Source organism: Podarcis filfolensis (assembly GCF_964270895.1).
Source record: "Podarcis filfolensis genome assembly, chromosome: 17".
Lineage (NCBI taxonomy): Eukaryota > Metazoa > Chordata > Lepidosauria > Squamata > Lacertidae > Podarcis > Podarcis filfolensis.
In genome coordinates this window covers 31,547,669-31,564,075 of record NC_139621.1, presented here as the reverse complement: position 1 = coordinate 31,564,075, position 16,407 = coordinate 31,547,669, and the positions used below count along the sequence as shown (strand labels likewise).

Genomic DNA, 16,407 nt, shown 5'->3' with positions numbered 1-16,407 from the left:
TGAGGCTCCAAGACTTTGGCCACCTCATGAGAAGAGAAGACTTCCTGGAAAAGACCTTGATGTTGGGAAAGACTGAGGGCACAAGGAGAAGGGGACGACAGAGGACGAGATGGTTGGATAGTGTTCTCGAAGCTACAAACATGAGTTTGACCAAACTGCGGGAGGCAGTGGAAGACAGGAGTGCCAGGAGTGCTCTGGTCTAGGGGGTCACGAAGAGTCGGACACGACTAAACGACTAAACAACAACAACATATTGAATAGAATAGCGACAAGCATTTTCCACACCCGGGAATGAGGGTGACAGGAATTCACGCTCAGGAGCCCTGCCTTCTTTTTGCTCCTGGACACCATTGCATGAGGGGAAAGGAGAAGAAGCTCCTGCGGAATGAAGTTCCCTTTTGGGCTTTGAAATTATGCTGATTCATAGTATTGCGGAGGTGGAAGGGAACCGTGAGGGTCATGACAAATTTCCACTCACACATGCAAACAAAGGGCAGGGAAAGCTAGCCTTGTGCATTTAAAAACCTCGCGACACAATGGGCAGCTAAAGGACCCCATTGTTTATTCACTAGGTTAAAGGTGCTTCCAGACCTCCTGCCCCGCATATGGAGGACGTTAAGTTCTGATAATTGGGAACCGAACGTCTGGGGTAAAAACCCTCATTGAGAGACTCTCTTAAGCCTGACGCTATAAGACCCGCCTCCTCGGTGTTTGGACAGGTGCGTTCCCCCTTTGCTGGTTCTTTCGCCCCTTTACAGCTGGGGCAGCTCAGTCCAGAGAACATGAAACTGTTAATCTCAGAGTTGTGAGTTCGAGTCCCGCTTTGGGCAAAAGCTTCCTGCATTGCAGGGGCTTGGATTAGGTGACTCGTGGTCCCTTCCAACCCTTCAGAGCTATGATTCTATGATTCCTACGGCTATATAGGGGATGTTTGCATTAGCCTTTTTTGCTGCTGCAACACACTGTTGATGCATATTAAGCTTGTGATCAACTAAGACCCCTAAGTACAGAACCTGTCCCTTTACTTTTACCTTTAAGCAACAAGTGAGAGCTGCCTTGAGATGCGAGATGACTGCCTTGGAAAACTGGCCCAAAACTAAGAAAATGAATTTCAATAGGGACAAATGCAAGGTTCTACACTTAGTCAGGAAGAACCAGCTGCACAAATATAAGATGGGGCACACCTGGACTGCCAGTAGTACATGTGAAAAGGAGCTAGGGGTCTTAGTCGACTGCAAGCTTAATATGCGTCAACAGTGTGTTGCAGCAGCAAAAAAGGCGAATGCTATTCTAGGCTGCATCAACAAATGTTGTCGAGACAGTTGATGGCAAGCTTCCTTGAGTATGCTTTTTTTCTTTTTTAAAAAGGCAAAGCATATTTTTAAAGAAAGAAATAAACAATAAACTGGCACAGTAGCTGAAGCTGCTAAACTGGGCATCTATGCATAGCCTTAGGTATAGGAGCACTATAGCCAAACCTATAGCCTTAGCAGAATCATTGGGACCCCAGACCAATTAGGAGGGATGAGCAAGCCTTGGGGGGAACAGGAGAATCTTTCAAGGATTTGCTTCCTCCCCTCCCTACACTTATTTGACTTCCTCTGATAAGATCCTGCTAGCATAAGACTTCTGCTTAACATGAGTCAACAGTGTGATGATGTGCGATGCAGCAGCAAAAGAAAGTGAATGCTAATCTAGGCTGCATCAACAGAAGTATAGTGTCCAGATCAAGCGAAGCCATAGTACTACAGTCATACCTCATGTTACGGACGCTTCAGGTTACGTCTTTTCAGTTTGCGTCCTGCGGGGACTGGGAAGTACCGGAAAGGGTTACTTCCAGGTTTTGCCGCTTGCGCAGAAGTGCTAACTCACGAAGCGCAGAAGCGCCAAATCATGCCGCACACCTGCGCAGATACAGCGCTTCTGGTTGCGCTCTTTTCAGGTTGCGAATGGGCCTCCGGAACGGATCCTGTTCGCAACCAGAGGTACCACTGTACTCTATTCTGCCTTGGTCATACCACACCTAGAAAACTGTGTGCAGTTCTGGGTGCCTCAATTTAAGAAGGATATTGACAAGCTGAAATGTGTACAGAGGAGGGCAACCAAGATGATCAAGGGTCTGGAAACCAAGCCTTACGAGGAAAAGGTGAGGGAGCTGGATGTGTTTAGTCTGGAATAGAGGAGACTGAGAAGAGATGGGACTCCACTGTGGAAGCTCCAATACAACCAGAATTTCCCTTGCTTTGTTGCAGTAAAAGACTCCTAGAGCAGCGTGAGACCCTTTAACTGAAGGGGCACCTTTCAACAAAGCTGGATATTGCAATTGGGATGGAACTCCTATATGGTGCTCATTCTATGGTTGCCTGATGCAATGGTGGAGTGGGATGGAGATCAGATTGGGCAAATAGGGTGGTAGAACCCTTCAAAGAATAACCAAAGCCCAGTGCACCCAGTGTCTCCTCATGTTTCACATGTGCATATTCATTAGATTTCACACATTTGGAGATTTCTCTTTAGTTTAAAGAGACTTGCCTGTCTGTTTCTCAGTTACCAGCAATTCTCCTCTTTCTTCTTATAGCCATAGATAAATTTGCAGTGCAAACCCATACTTGCCTGTTCAGCAGTAAATCTGATTTGAGTTCAGCGAGGCTTGCTCTCAGATTAAGTAGACAGAGGGCTGCAGTCAACTGATTTTAATGTGTGAAATTGTGCAGAGGATTGCTGCCTAATTCTAAAGATAGGTGCTACCATCTGTTACTGGGCGAAACATCATCTGTTTAATTTCTGCATGTCAATCAGCTGTTAAAGGTGCCAGAGTGAAGCTGGTAGAACAAAATATCCTTTATTTAATAAAATTTACATACCACTTATCGTAAGAAAATCTCTAAGCAGTGTACAAAAATATAATATAAAATATTGAAATTATTGATAAAAACAGATAGTTAAAAACATTTAAAAGATGATTAAAATCAACAGTAAATCCCTTGGATATCAATGGAATTTGCTTCCACATCTGGAAGTGGATTCACCCACACCCTGTAACCTGGGAGAATAGTCTCAGTTTGCCTTTGGACTGGGTCAGCCCTATGTCTGTCCATTCTGGACCCAGTTTCAGATGACTAAATACAGCAACACACTCATCTTTACCCATTTTCCATTCCATCTCCAGGCTTCCATACTCTCCTGTCCCTTGGCCTGTCATCTGTTTTTGACACCCAGTAGCGTACATGATATGTTGGACAATAAACACAGTTGTTAAACAGATTGTCCTCTTTTCAAGTTTCTTAAAGTTATACTGCTTGCAATGTTGAGGAAAAGACTTGGTCAACAGATCACTTCCATCAGTTGGTATCCTGGCTGCAATAGATTTACAGACAGATTTTCTGTGATCACATTATTTCATAAATTCTTTCATTACAGCATTCCTTGATAATCAGCTAGTATGTTTCTTAAAAGGGCAGGAAGCAATTGCATTTCTCCGTAACATTATCCAATTGTACACAATCAATGTTTATGATTTTACATATTTACAAATTCACTGTTTTGCACATAATATGCAGTTTGTTCCACAATAAAGAAATATGGATTGAGTAAATGCTATTTTCAGAAGCTGAATTCCTTATTAATCTCAGTTTGCTAACCCTCAGACTCAAAGCTTTTAAACAGGTTTTGGAAATCATTAAGATGTGGTTTGTAATTTTGATCCCAGATTTGCCCTCTCAGTTTATTTGGTTTCAGATGTGGTTATTTAAAAAAAAAAAGGAGCAGCAATCATTACACGAATCAGTGCAGCCTTCTTTAAAGCCAGCTTCCAAGCAGTCTACACTGTAAGTCCAAGAACATTCTGGAAACGTCAGAAAACACAAGTTCGTTTTTTTATATACTGTATATTTGTATTTCCCATGAGAAATTCAGACCTGTATGTGCACATTTCTCAGGAGAGTTCTTAAAAAGCGGGTACAGCAGCTAACATCTTGCATACAGGCCATGTTTCTCATATCGCATGGATTGCAACAGGACGACCACCGAAGAAAGTCTGACGAAAAATGTCCACAGTGCACCGTTCTCATAGCCTGGAGGGCTGAAATTCTTCTTCAAGGACCTCCTCCACAGTCGCGTTCTCATAAGCAGGAGGGGGTGTGAGGGGCTCCGGACGTTCTGCCCGCTCTTCAACACCTTTGAGTTCATGGGTATCCGAGACAAATCGCTGCAGTTTTGGCGGCATGAGCAACCTGAGGCGGAACCGGGACTGTAGGTCTGCCTCCGAGGCACGCCGTGTGCCTGGTGCCACCGAAACACTGAACGCTTCGACCACAGTCTCTCCGTGGGCAGGAGGCTCTATGACCACGCTGTACGGAGGGGGCTCCACTGGGGTTGCCCCTGGACTGGAGGTGATGGTCCAGATGGTTGGTCCCGATAAGTAGCCAGTAGTCACCACCTCCTCATATGCCGGGGCCTCATAGGCCTCATTGTCTATGCTGGTAAAAGAGAGGGGAAGTAGTTAAAAACACAAATCATTATAATAGCTCCATACTTTCCACAAAGGAGGGTTCTCTGTGCTCTCAACAAACAATAATATCTACCATATTCAAGCAATGGGATCATCAAGTGCATTCTGGCCCCCACAATCACAGGCCTCACCTACACCGTGCATTTAAAACACTATGATACCAGATGTGTGTGGTATAAATAATAAAATTAGTATCATTATTAAACAGTGAGGGCTTCCCCCAAAAGAATTCTGGGAACTGTAGCTTGCCAAGAGAGCTGAGAATTGTTAGGGGACTCCTACCCCTTTCACTGGCGCTATAGTTCCCAAAGTTTGCTGCAGAGAAGGAGTGACTATTAAACCTACTGTAGAATTTGATAGACTTTTAGGGTGCTTCCAGGTAGAATCCCACCCCCAAATAACAAATCCTTTCACTCTTGCCCCTGGCTTTCTTGAGGCTGGTTCAGATGCAATGCCAACTCATGGTTTTCATTGCTTTTAACAACCAGCCACAAGCAGTTTTGTTAATATGATCCTGCAGTCCTCCACTGGGAATATTTCATACAATGCATTATTTGTTTCACTGACCCAAGAGGAGGTGGTAACTGGTAGCTCAGGGGAGTTTTTAAGACTTTAGGCCTAAGTCAATGGAGAATATATCAGTTACAAGCTATTTGTCATTACAGTTAAGTAGAATCTCGAGCCATTGTAGCTAAACAGCTGAGAGCTGACAGCCTTCATGATCAGCTTTGTAAGCTTCCCAGAATTATTGGTTGGCCACTTGGAGTGTTGGTTCTGACTTTTAAAGCCCTAAACCCCCATTGTTCAGCCCAGACACAGAGGTCCAGCTCCAAGGATCTTCTGCCGTTTACCTCACAGCGAGTAGTGAAGTTACAGGGAACCAGGCAGAGGGCCTTCTCAGCCGTGGCACCCTCCCTGTGGAATGTCCTCCCATCAGATGTCAAGGATATAAAGAACTACACAACTTTTAGAAGACATCTGAAGGCAGCCCTGTATCAGGAAGTTTTTAATGTTTGACGTTTTATTGTGTTTTTATATTTTGCTGGAAGCTGCCCAGAGTGGCTGGTGAAACCCAGCCAGATGGGTGGGGTATAAACGATATTATCATCACCATGCAGGACAAACAGATCCATGGACTTATCTGGCCATGCTCTTTTCATGATCTACCACAGGCTTCTTCAACCTTGGCCCTACAACTCCCATGATCCCTAGCTAGCAGGACCAGTGGTCAGGGAAGATGGGAATTGTAGTCTCAAAACATCTGGAGGGCCGAGGGTGACAAAGCCTGATCTAGCACAACCTGCTCTTTGTATAGACTACCTCTAAAGGGTCAGCATATGCAAACGAGAGGAAAGTAGGCACAGCTGCTTACCCAGCCTGACTTTGTCTCCGCGAGCCTGGATTATTTTCTTCCGCTGGATTGCGTTGCTTCAGGTAGAACTCCGCTGCCAAACTAATGAGGTAGCCAAGCAAACACAGACCCCCCACTGCAATGAAGAAAAACCCAACAGGGTTGATGTCAGTGGAGAGGGCCAGCATGGTTATTCCAATGAGAAGCGTGGCGGTGAACAGCACCATTAACGTTTGACGGAGGCTCTTCCAGTGTGACGCGGATAACATGGCAGAGGGAATGGTAAGCGTGGCAGTCAATGCGAGAAAGCTGGGCAGCGGCAAGAATGGGCATCTGTCAAAGAGATGAAAGGCAGTGATGCTGATGAAGAGACACGGGCACATGCGACTCAAGCACACGGCAAGCAAGGGTCTCAAATGACACGCCATGTGCAAGCCAAGTACCTGATGACATGAGTGCAAATATATACAGGCAATCATTCCAATGAAGTAACCACTTAGAGCTATTGAAGCACTAGCCCTCATCCAGGGTAAATATACAACATAATGAAGGATTAGGGCAGGGGTAGGGAACCTTTGGCCTGGGGCTCAAATGTGGCCCTCTGTATCTGGCCCCTGGGACTCCCCAAGCTATACCTTCCCACCCCAAGCCATACCAATCCTCCTCGCCTGCTTTTGCCTACTGGGACTGAGATAATTCCTCTTGCTGGATGGATGGAGAAATGTGTGTGGGCCTCTGGTTGTGGAAACAGCAGACTTTTTCATGGCTGGAATGTGGTCTCTGTTGCTCCACCTGCCACTAGTATGTGGCTTCCGCCCTTGAGCTGAAAGACATCCCTCATTCCTGGAATAAGGAGTATGAGCGGAGAGCTTGCTCTTCCTTAGACTTCGCTCTTGAGCAATTGTGGAGAAGCTTTGGCTTGCCAGATGATGCCAAACTCCAACTACCATAATCCTTGGCCATTGGCCATACTTGCTAGGGCTGATGGGAGTTGTAGTTTAGCAACATCTGAAGGGCCAAAGGTTCCCCCCGCCCCTCCTGCCCTAGTGGATTCTCAAAGGAAAACATGGAGATAGAGATAGATAGATAGATAGATAGATAGATGATAGATAGATAGACAGACAGACAGACAGATAAGATGAAAAATGTTAGGTCACAGTTGAGTGAAAATAGATACCCTTGAATAAAATTGTGCTGTTCCTTTAAAGGGCTACATGAATGCTCCTGCAGATATCTAGATAAGCAAATATATTCTAATATATAATTTTAAAGTTAAAAACTGGTCCAAAATTGCTGCGAACACTAGGAATTGGAAGTGCCATCTGGACTTCAACTGGTAGGTTGGCAACCCAAGCCAGGGCATGGCCTAATCCAGGGGTAGGCAACCTAAGGCCCATGGGCCACAAGTGGCCCACGGGGGTCGTTTAACCGGCCCACAAGCCGCCCCTGAACCGAGCCGCAAGTCCCCCTGTGCTGCGCTAAACCGGTGCACAGGGACTCGCTTCCATGGCGGTGGAAATCACATCTGCACAGACACAGATGCCGGAAATCGTGGGCGTGCGTGCTCATGCGCACGCTCATGCGTGCACACAATCTGGCCCACAGAGGGATCTCCGCTGGACTGAACCGGCCCAGGCGAGGTAAACCTTGCCAACCCCTGGCCTAATCTAAGGTGGGTTGCAAAAACAGCACTACCACCACACAAATAGATTGTTGGGGCAATTTTTTTATTGTTTAAGCAATTTTTTTTAAATTAAGAAATTAGCCCCTGCATGCATGATTGAGTTAAAAGTGGTCTGATAAGGCTGAAAACTACTGATCCTAGTACATATCCGTGATAGTCATGCTAAGATGCAGACAAAAGACCAAATGCAGCACTTTAGAGAACTAATTCCAGCTTTCCTTGTGGAACCTGAAGTGCAACAAAGGCACGCTAAACTGACCCTAGGCAGACACAAGAAATAAGCAATGGGCAACAATAGCATCTCAACATAGTCTCTCAAAAGGTATAATATCAGACGTAGCCACGAAAACATACCCAATATGCAATATGCATCGCACAAAAGGAATGTGCTGCCAGGACAAATTCCAAGGGAATCAAGCAACTACACAGAAAAACATAGGGTGGTATTCAACTAAGCTTTACTTGGAGTAGAATCATTGAAATTAATGGACCTATCTCAGTATGTTCATTAATTTCAATGGCTCTTAGTTGAATTCCACCCACACATTTCAGAACAAATCCCACACAACGATCACATTGTGTGAGACTTCCCAACATCATTTGTCCCTCTTTTCTATCCATCCATCCAAAATAGCTAATTGGACTTGCCAATGGGGAAGATAAGTTTATGTTTTCTCAATGGCTGGGGAAGCTCTTTCTTCACAGCCTGGAATCTCTCTGCTCCTTTGAAAAGCAGCACGTTCGGGCTAGCGGGATGGGCAAGTTTGAAAGCCAATGCAGGCAGAGCCAGGTAGAAAGCTGACACAGCTGTGGGTTGACTAAAGATGAAATCACAGTGGGGTGCAGTTTTCGCTCTGGGAATCTGGCACAAGATCAGTGGTTCTGCTGCACACCGCAGGAATCCCCTTGCTTCCCATATGTTCTGTCTGTACATTTAAATTGTAAATAAAAGACATGAAGGAGACGTTGTAAGTCTCCTATGCTGCTTTACCCAAGAGAAATGAAACCAGGAGACCCTAAGGGGTCCGTGAATGGGCTTCAGGGGGTCTGTGAACCAGGCAAAAAAAAAAGGTAAACAGGTGGAAAAAATTCCAGTGCAATAAATAATAATCATAGAGGTGGCACTGTGAGTTAAACCACAGAGCCTAGGACTTGCCAATCAGAAGATCGGCGGTTCGAATCCCTGCGACGGGGTGAGCTCCCGTTGCTCGGTCCCTGCTCCTGCCAACCTAGCAGTTCGAAAGCACGTCAAAGTGCAAGTAGATAAATAGGTACTGCTCCGGCGGGAAGGTAAACGGCATTTCCGTGCGCTGCTCTGGTTCGCCAGATGCAGTTTAGTCATACTGGCCACATGACCCGGAGCCGGCTCCCTTGGCCAATAAAGCGAGATGAGCGCCACAACCCCAGACTCAGTCACGACTGGACCTAATGGTCGGGGGTCCCTTTACCTTTTAAATAATAATCATAATAGTTTACTTATACCCACTGCTGATAAAAAAGCAGAGAGGCTCACCCAGTCTGATTTAACTGCATCCTTTGCTCCCCAGGTGAAATAAATGGCTCTCTAACTTTGGCTTCACTTGCATGTTCACAGCACAGTCATGTTGTTCCCTTTGATGTCTGACAGCAACACAAGCCCTTTTAAACAGCTGCTTTCGTGCAAGCATGCATGGTCATCATGAGGCAGGCTGTGCCACTCATGGACATTGCTCCTTTCAGGCTACAGGGAAATCCCAGATGGACGAAGTTCTGCTATTGGCCTGTGTTTTGCACTAATAATAGCTTTCTTACTGGACTCTCGTTTCCCATGCCTTTAAAAACAACAACCAACGAAGTTCTGTGTGTGCCTGAGCCTAGCAGCAGTGCAGGAAAATTCCACTCTGCAGAGTCAGAGACGGAAGGTGCTTGCAAAAACCCAAACAAAGGACAGAGGAAGAAAAGGAAGTGAATAAGAAAAAGGAAGAAAGGGTGGGGAGGGGTGGCAGGAGTTGTCTGAAAAAATTATTTGTCTCTCAGCTGCAGCACCTTTCCTGGTATCTCACCTTCACGAACCAGCGTAATAATAATAATGATAATAATACTATAATATAATAATAATAATAATATAAAATAATGATAATAATGATAATAATAATAATAATAATAATAATAATAATAATAATAATAATAATATAATTTATTATTTATATCCTGCCCATATGCCTGGGTTTCCCCAGCCACTCTGGGCGGCTTCCAACAGAATATTAAAATACAATAACCTATTAAACATTAAAAGCTTCCCTAAAGAGTTGTTTTTCTCTTTGACATCTGGTGGGAGGGCGTTCCACAGCACAGGTGCCATTTACTAGATACATTTATCTAGCATATATATATATATATTTATATATATATATAATCACATGTGTTCCAACAACACACTTCCATAGACAATGAACATGGATACAACCCTAGATTATGAAGGATGGAGGGGAGATAGAATCATAGAATTGCAGAGTTGGAAGGTATCCCAGGGGAGGGTCACCTTGTCCAGCCCCCTGTAATGCCGTCCCAGGGTAGGCTCGAACCACCAACAGCCAGAAACATTGACCCATATGTACATACAGCTGGAACTTCTGGAGATTTTTACTATAGTCAATCATCTGATTGAACAGACAAGCAGCTTTTTGACGTTAAACTAGCTCACATGCTCAGTAGGATTAACAGCTATAGTTCTGTTTTTTTAAAAAAACACAAAAAACCCCACTTTCAGAGTGTCTCTAACTGTGTATCTTCCAATTGCGTTTAGGCTATCCAAGATGGCCTAGAAATGGTCATGTAAGCATCATACATGGTATGAAACAAACACTTGAGCAAAAGAAAACCCAAGTGAATCCAAGCATACCTATAATTAACATAATTATGATAATTAATGTGGTGTAGTGGTTAGCTTCCAACGAAGACCAGGGAGGGAGGGAACTCTTCTCAGCCATGAAAGTCACCAGGTTACCTTAGACCAGTCACCATCGCTCAGCCTAAACTATTGTGAAGATAAAATGGGGAGGGGAGGTTGCTAAACACCACGTTCCTTAAAGAAGGTAAAGGTAAAAGGACCCCTGACCATTACGTCTAGTCGCGGACGACTCTAGGGTTGCGGCGCTCATCTCGCTTTATTGGCCGAGGGAGCCGGCGTGCAGCTTCCGGGTCATGTGGCCAGCATGACTAAGCCGCTTCTGGCGAACCAGAGCAGCGCACGGAAATGCTGTTTACCTTCCCGCCAGAGCGGTACCTATTTATCTACTTGCACTTTGACGTGCTTTCGAACTGCTAGGTTAGCAGGAGTAGGGACCGAGCAACGGGCGCTCACCCCGTCGTGGGGATTCGAACCGCCAACCTTCTGATCAGCAAGCCCTAAGCTCTGTGGTTTAGACCACAGTGCCACCCGTGTGCCTTAAAGAAAGGCACATTAAATTGTAAATATGTATATATTATAAATGAATCTATTTACACACAGAGAGCCAAATCTTCACTAATTAAAAATATAGCTCGTCTTTACTCTTAAATCACGGAAAACTGTTTTAAATCTTATTCAAAACTTAACACCAATTTCTTGATTAACCTTTAAGATACATTGCATTTATGATTCATGGTTATTGCTGCAATGTAACGATGAAACATGCATATATTATCAATGACAGCTCACAGCCTCGTGCTTTGAGATGCTGCTAAATCTGTATATTAAAAAAAAGAAGCTTAAGAAGTATTGTAATAATGATGACGGAAGAAAAAAGTGGCAACAGTAGTTTGGAAATGCTGACTCAACTTTACAGGAGTAGTTAGTTTAGTGGGTTTGTGCTTTTTTTCCTCCCTATCTACCAATCAAGCTTGTTCATAATTCAGGCTGCAAACCTAAACAGGCTTAGTAGAGAGTAAACCACACTAAGCACAGCTTACTCCTGAGTAAATATAAATGTGATTGCAATGTCTGAGCACCAGCTGACTTCTTGCACAGGACAGAAGGAACTACACTCAGGTCATTGAAAGCTTTGTAAAAGGATTCTGCTGCTAAACAGAAACACACATGTGACCGATGCTCTCAGTATTTTTCATTTTACTTTGTCGCATGCATGTACGCACCTCGGCTACTTTCGCAAGCAACACTCACACAAGTCTCTGACAGCAGCAGCCCCTCACCAGCCCTGGTCACTCACCAAACTTGGATGCTTTGGACCAGCCTCAGCCATGAGGTCTTCCCTCCTGTGGTCATCCCCAGGTAACTGATTGCAAGCTCCTTTGCCAGGGCTCCCAGCAAGAGAAGAAACGCCAGCAGCTTCTCGTCTTCACCCTTTAAGGGCACATCCAAACATCCAAGGAGGAAGTTGCGAGTGTAGAAACAGAGAGCTACCCCTTCTTAGATTCCACAATCTTTTCCCCCAAATAGTATTGTCTCCTTTCTTCACGTGAGAACGTTTTTCTTTCCTCTTTTGCCCTCCCAGCTGGGCCTCTTTAAAAGAGCAGGAAGGCAGCTGAGGAAATGGGTGGCGTATTGCAAAGAGTGAGTAAGGGGTGTGTGTCAATCTGCTTCTCCAGCTTCTTTTTCTTACTGGGGCGAAGATCTCTCTGTCTCTCTCTTTTATCTTGTAGAAAGCCTTCAGTGACACCTCCCTCAGCAGGGTGGGGCGTTAGGCCCATCCCTAAATCACATGGCATGTACATAACTATTTATGAGCTCTGTAAAGATATAAACTATGTGTTCTTCCTACTACTCAGGTTGCCTGGCAGGTACTGGTTTTAGTTTACACCCTTGACTTCTGTGCTATATGGACAAAGAGGGAAGGGAGCTGCCGTCAGGTCAGTCACCTTCCCAGATGACAGCCGAGGCAGAGTGTCTCTGTGTGATTTAAGGAAAACACCTGGGGATTAGGAGCACAGAATAAAAGCAGAGAAAGTTCTTGTGAAATTACAGCTGTGTTGTTGAAATCTTGACAACTGGGTGAAGGATCACTGAAATATTACCCCAACCCAGGATCTAAACTTGCAAAAAGAACTAGGCATTAGGGAAGTGATTCAACACTGTAGATCAGTGGCTTTGAAACTTTTTGGCTTCTTACTGGCCAGCAAACAAGCCTTTTCTCTTCACAGAACTGAGCTACATGGCACATGCTCAATTCCTGAGCTTGGAGTTCCCCAGAACAGTTTGAAAACTATTATCTGAGATGGTTAGCCTTTCTGGCCTGGGAATTGTATTTCAAACCATCTGAAGGCACCAGTTGAGGAAGGCCAGTGTAGATTATTATGTTTTGACCCAGCTAATGGGAAAGCCCCACATTCCCTGCCTGGTACTATATCTGCACATCAGGAACACTATGAGATGAGTACCAGGAAAAAGCCAGACACTCTTCCTTGTGGAGCAATCATGCACACATTTCCACGAAGCCGTGCACACTTCACAGCCTGCTATCCTGGTCCCTGCTAGCAGACGAGCACTACAATCCAGAGCAGGGGGTTCTCAAACCACAGGGCCCACTTGAGAAAGTAGAAAATTATGGAGGCCCATCAGTCACAAGTTAATGATGCAATGGAAGAACCAGTCACCAAACAGCAGCTGACTCAAGAGTGGAGTTTGGCATCAGCTGGCAACTGGCTGACATAATTTTCGATTTAAATCTAATCCCTCTTTCGAAATTGTTTCTGTTTTTCTTAATCCCTCAGTCCTTCCTGTTATCTCTCGGCCCACTGATGAGCTGACTGCCTCAGGTGGCAGAGTCCACAGGGGCAGCAGATCCCAATGTAGATCTTTTATTTCTCCCTTGTTCCTGATTTAGATATTCACTTACCCCTTCATTCCTGGTGGGGGAGGCACCATTTGGTGGTTTGCTTCAGGCGTCAAAACATCACATGGCCACAATACTATGCATGCAAAGGTATTGCTGTTGCTGTGGAAAGTCCAAACAATAGCAAGCCCTGAGGGATAGCTCCGTAGGTAGAGAATGAGACTTAATCTCAGGTTTATGAGCCCCACATTGGTGTGAAGATTCCTGCATTGAGGGGTTGGATTAGATTACTTTTGCGGTCCCTTCCAATTCTACAATTCTGATTCAAGGTGGCTTATCTAATATTTGAAGAGAGGCTGTGCCACTGAAGTTCACCTCAATGTTTCCCTTTGGGATAACTTCAGTGGCAATTCTGCCTGGCTGTATCCTGTCTCAAAGGCACCAAATGGATTTGTGTGCAACCTGATGTTACATTAACAGGACAAGTGAGCCTGTTGTTCTTCAAAAACACCTTTTGGATGGAAAGCATGGACACGAAAGCAAAACTTACCCAACAGAATGTGGGAATGATACACAGCCATTATGTGTTCTTAGCTTAAACTAGATGTACACCCGCAGGGAACACCTCCAAAAAGAGACAAATCTAATGGCGATTTTGTTAAAAACTCTTCAAATGATACACACAACAGGGGAAATGAGATCATACTCATTCGCTCCTAGGACAAAAAGTTCAGCTGAGGAGTTCTTTTTAGCTATCATGGCTGTGCACCATTTCCTGACAAGTGTGGATTACAAGGGCAACTGAATGAAAACCGAATGCCACCCAGGTAAAAGAAGAGGCAAGGCCATTCATATGCCAGTTGAGGCTCTGTATGTGGGTGACCAAAGCTAATATTATTATGGTTTTTCATCATGTGAATGTGTTGAAAACACTCCCATGAATGACTGCCCACTTTACAATTCATATTCACTATATGACACATGAAGGGAGGGACACGGGTGGCGCTGTGGTCTGAACCACTGAGCCTCTTGGGCTTTCCACTCGGAAGGTTGGCGGTTCGAATCCCCGTGACGGGGTGAGCTCCCGTTGCTGTGTCCCAGCTCCTGCCAACCTAGCAGTTCAAAAGTACACCAGTGCAAGTAGCGGGAAGGTAATCGGCATTTCCGTGTGCTCTGGTTTCCATCACAGTGTCCCGTTGCACCAGAAGTGGTTTAGTCATGCTGGCCACATGACCCGGAAAGCTGTCTATGGACAAACGCCGGCTCCCTTGGCCTGAAAGCGAGATGAGCAGCACAACCCCACCGTTGCCTTTGACTGGACTTAACCGACCAGGGATCCTTTACCTTTACCTTTATGGCACATGGAATAGAGTTGTCTTAGTGTCATAAGTAAGGATGTCAGCTGGGGAGCCCATTGTTCAATTCTGACTTTAGCCAAGAACTCACTAGAACTGTGAGGCTTGGGAAAGACTGTTTTTTGTCTCAGCCCCCCTTTCCTTCCTTGTGGGGATAATAATTCTGGCTTATCTTGAAGGGTTGTTGACCATGTATATAAAGCAGACATAAACCACACTGTATCAATGATAAATATTATTATACCAGGCCTACTGTCTTGTAATACAAGTACGTAGGCTGCGTCAGCTTTTAAAAACATACAAAATATACAAGTGTGCCGTACTATCTGTGAAGTAGGTCAGCTGCACACTGCTCTGCCCCTAAGCAGCCCCTAACTTTCCCTCTCTTTCCAGTCACCCATTAATTCTCCAGATCACCACTTTCCTAGGCTGCCATTGATTTGCCTTATCTTATCATTTGGGTATCCTGAGGCATTTACCTGGCTCTCAATGGGAGGGTCCTTAGCCCAGCCCATAAATTCCATTACGTTTTTAGTCAGTGACCAATTTCAAGGCTGCTGTTTCCGTTCTTAAGAAACAGGCACCACATGCAGGAATGCCTGCATTTGTTCTTTCTGCCCTAGGCATTTGTACACACTGCGATTTATTTACTCCAGAGCCAGGGCGCTACAAACACAGGTTGTTATGTACTAAACTTGGATTCTAGAACAATAGGCAAGTAGGATCCTATAGGCCACTTTTAAAACGAGGCTGCATTTTAAATTGCATTTTAACCTGTATTTTAATTTTTTTTCCTTTCCCCTATTATGTTTTTACTGTAATTTTTACTGATGTTAGCAGCCCTGAGCCCGGCTCTGGCTGGGGAGGGTGGGGTATAAAGAATTATTATTATTATTATTATTATTATTATTATTACTACTACTATTATTAAAATGCAACAATTGATTGGCCTGCAGGAAAAGACCAATCAGGCTCCAGGAGGGGGAAGCAGAATCAGCCAATCAGATGGCGCTCATTGTGTAAATAATGTATATAAAAGCCTGAGGTTTGGGGGGGCAGTTTAATCACTGTTTTACAAGCTGCAATAAAGAGCATGAAATCATTACAGGACTCCGAGTATATTTCACAAGTGTTGGAAACCAAGCACATAGCATATTAGCTACAATCCATATGCATCCTGTAGTTCCTCTAAAAATGCTCCCATTTGATGTGTTTTCCCTCAAACCAGCTTCCATCCGATTTGAAAACACATGCCGTGGCTGAAGTGTGCACAGTTTAAGCAGCCAGTTCACATGGCAACAAATCAGGTAATGACCCCTGACCCCTGTTTAGTGTGTGCAGCTAGTGCAAATGTGTGTGGGGAAATTACTTCACTGTGTTTTAAGTTGCCTGTGTGGACCTGTTCAGGTGGTCAAATTGTGTCTGACTCGTACTATTTCAGAACACAAAGGGCTTGCATAGTTGCATTTTATTCTATTCAAACAAAATCATTTACACATAGAAGCCTCACCTCCTCCACGGCACACCAGTTTTCTACATATAGTGAAATTAAAGTTAAGGTGTGTTTTTTTTTTAATCTGTAGGAAAACTCAGCAATGGAGTCCCACCTGTAGCCTGAATTTATACAGCCAAGCAGCTCCAGACTTACCACCTCACATCTGATTTTAATTCTCTTGGTTCTGTGGTCTAAAAACACAAATTCTTCTTTTTCCCTTTCACAGGTTGTTTCTTTTCTTAAATGGTGTGCTGAGTCATGC

The 16,407-nt window shown here is 44.5% G+C and overlaps 1 protein-coding gene across 2 annotated transcripts; it reads right to left on the bottom strand.

Moving 5' to 3' along the window:
- Positions 1 to 2,823: 2,823 nt before the first annotated feature.
- Positions 2,824 to 12,506, bottom strand: TMEM139 (transmembrane protein 139). Of its 2 annotated transcripts, none has more exons than XM_083594053.1 (3): positions 11,733 to 12,506; positions 5,883 to 6,194; positions 2,824 to 4,478 (listed from the first exon to the last, which is right to left on the bottom strand). In XM_083594053.1, the coding sequence occupies exons 2-3, from the start codon at positions 6,128 to 6,130 to the stop codon at positions 4,067 to 4,069; spliced, it is 660 nt and encodes a 219-aa protein (XP_083450179.1). In that variant the 5' UTR covers positions 6,131 to 6,194; positions 11,733 to 12,506; the 3' UTR covers positions 2,824 to 4,066. The 2 variants fall into 2 exon arrangements, with proteins under 2 accessions (XP_083450179.1, XP_083450178.1); XM_083594052.1 differs by lacking the exon at positions 11,733 to 12,506 and adding an exon at positions 9,059 to 9,337.
- Positions 12,507 to 16,407: the final 3,901 nt, after the last annotated feature.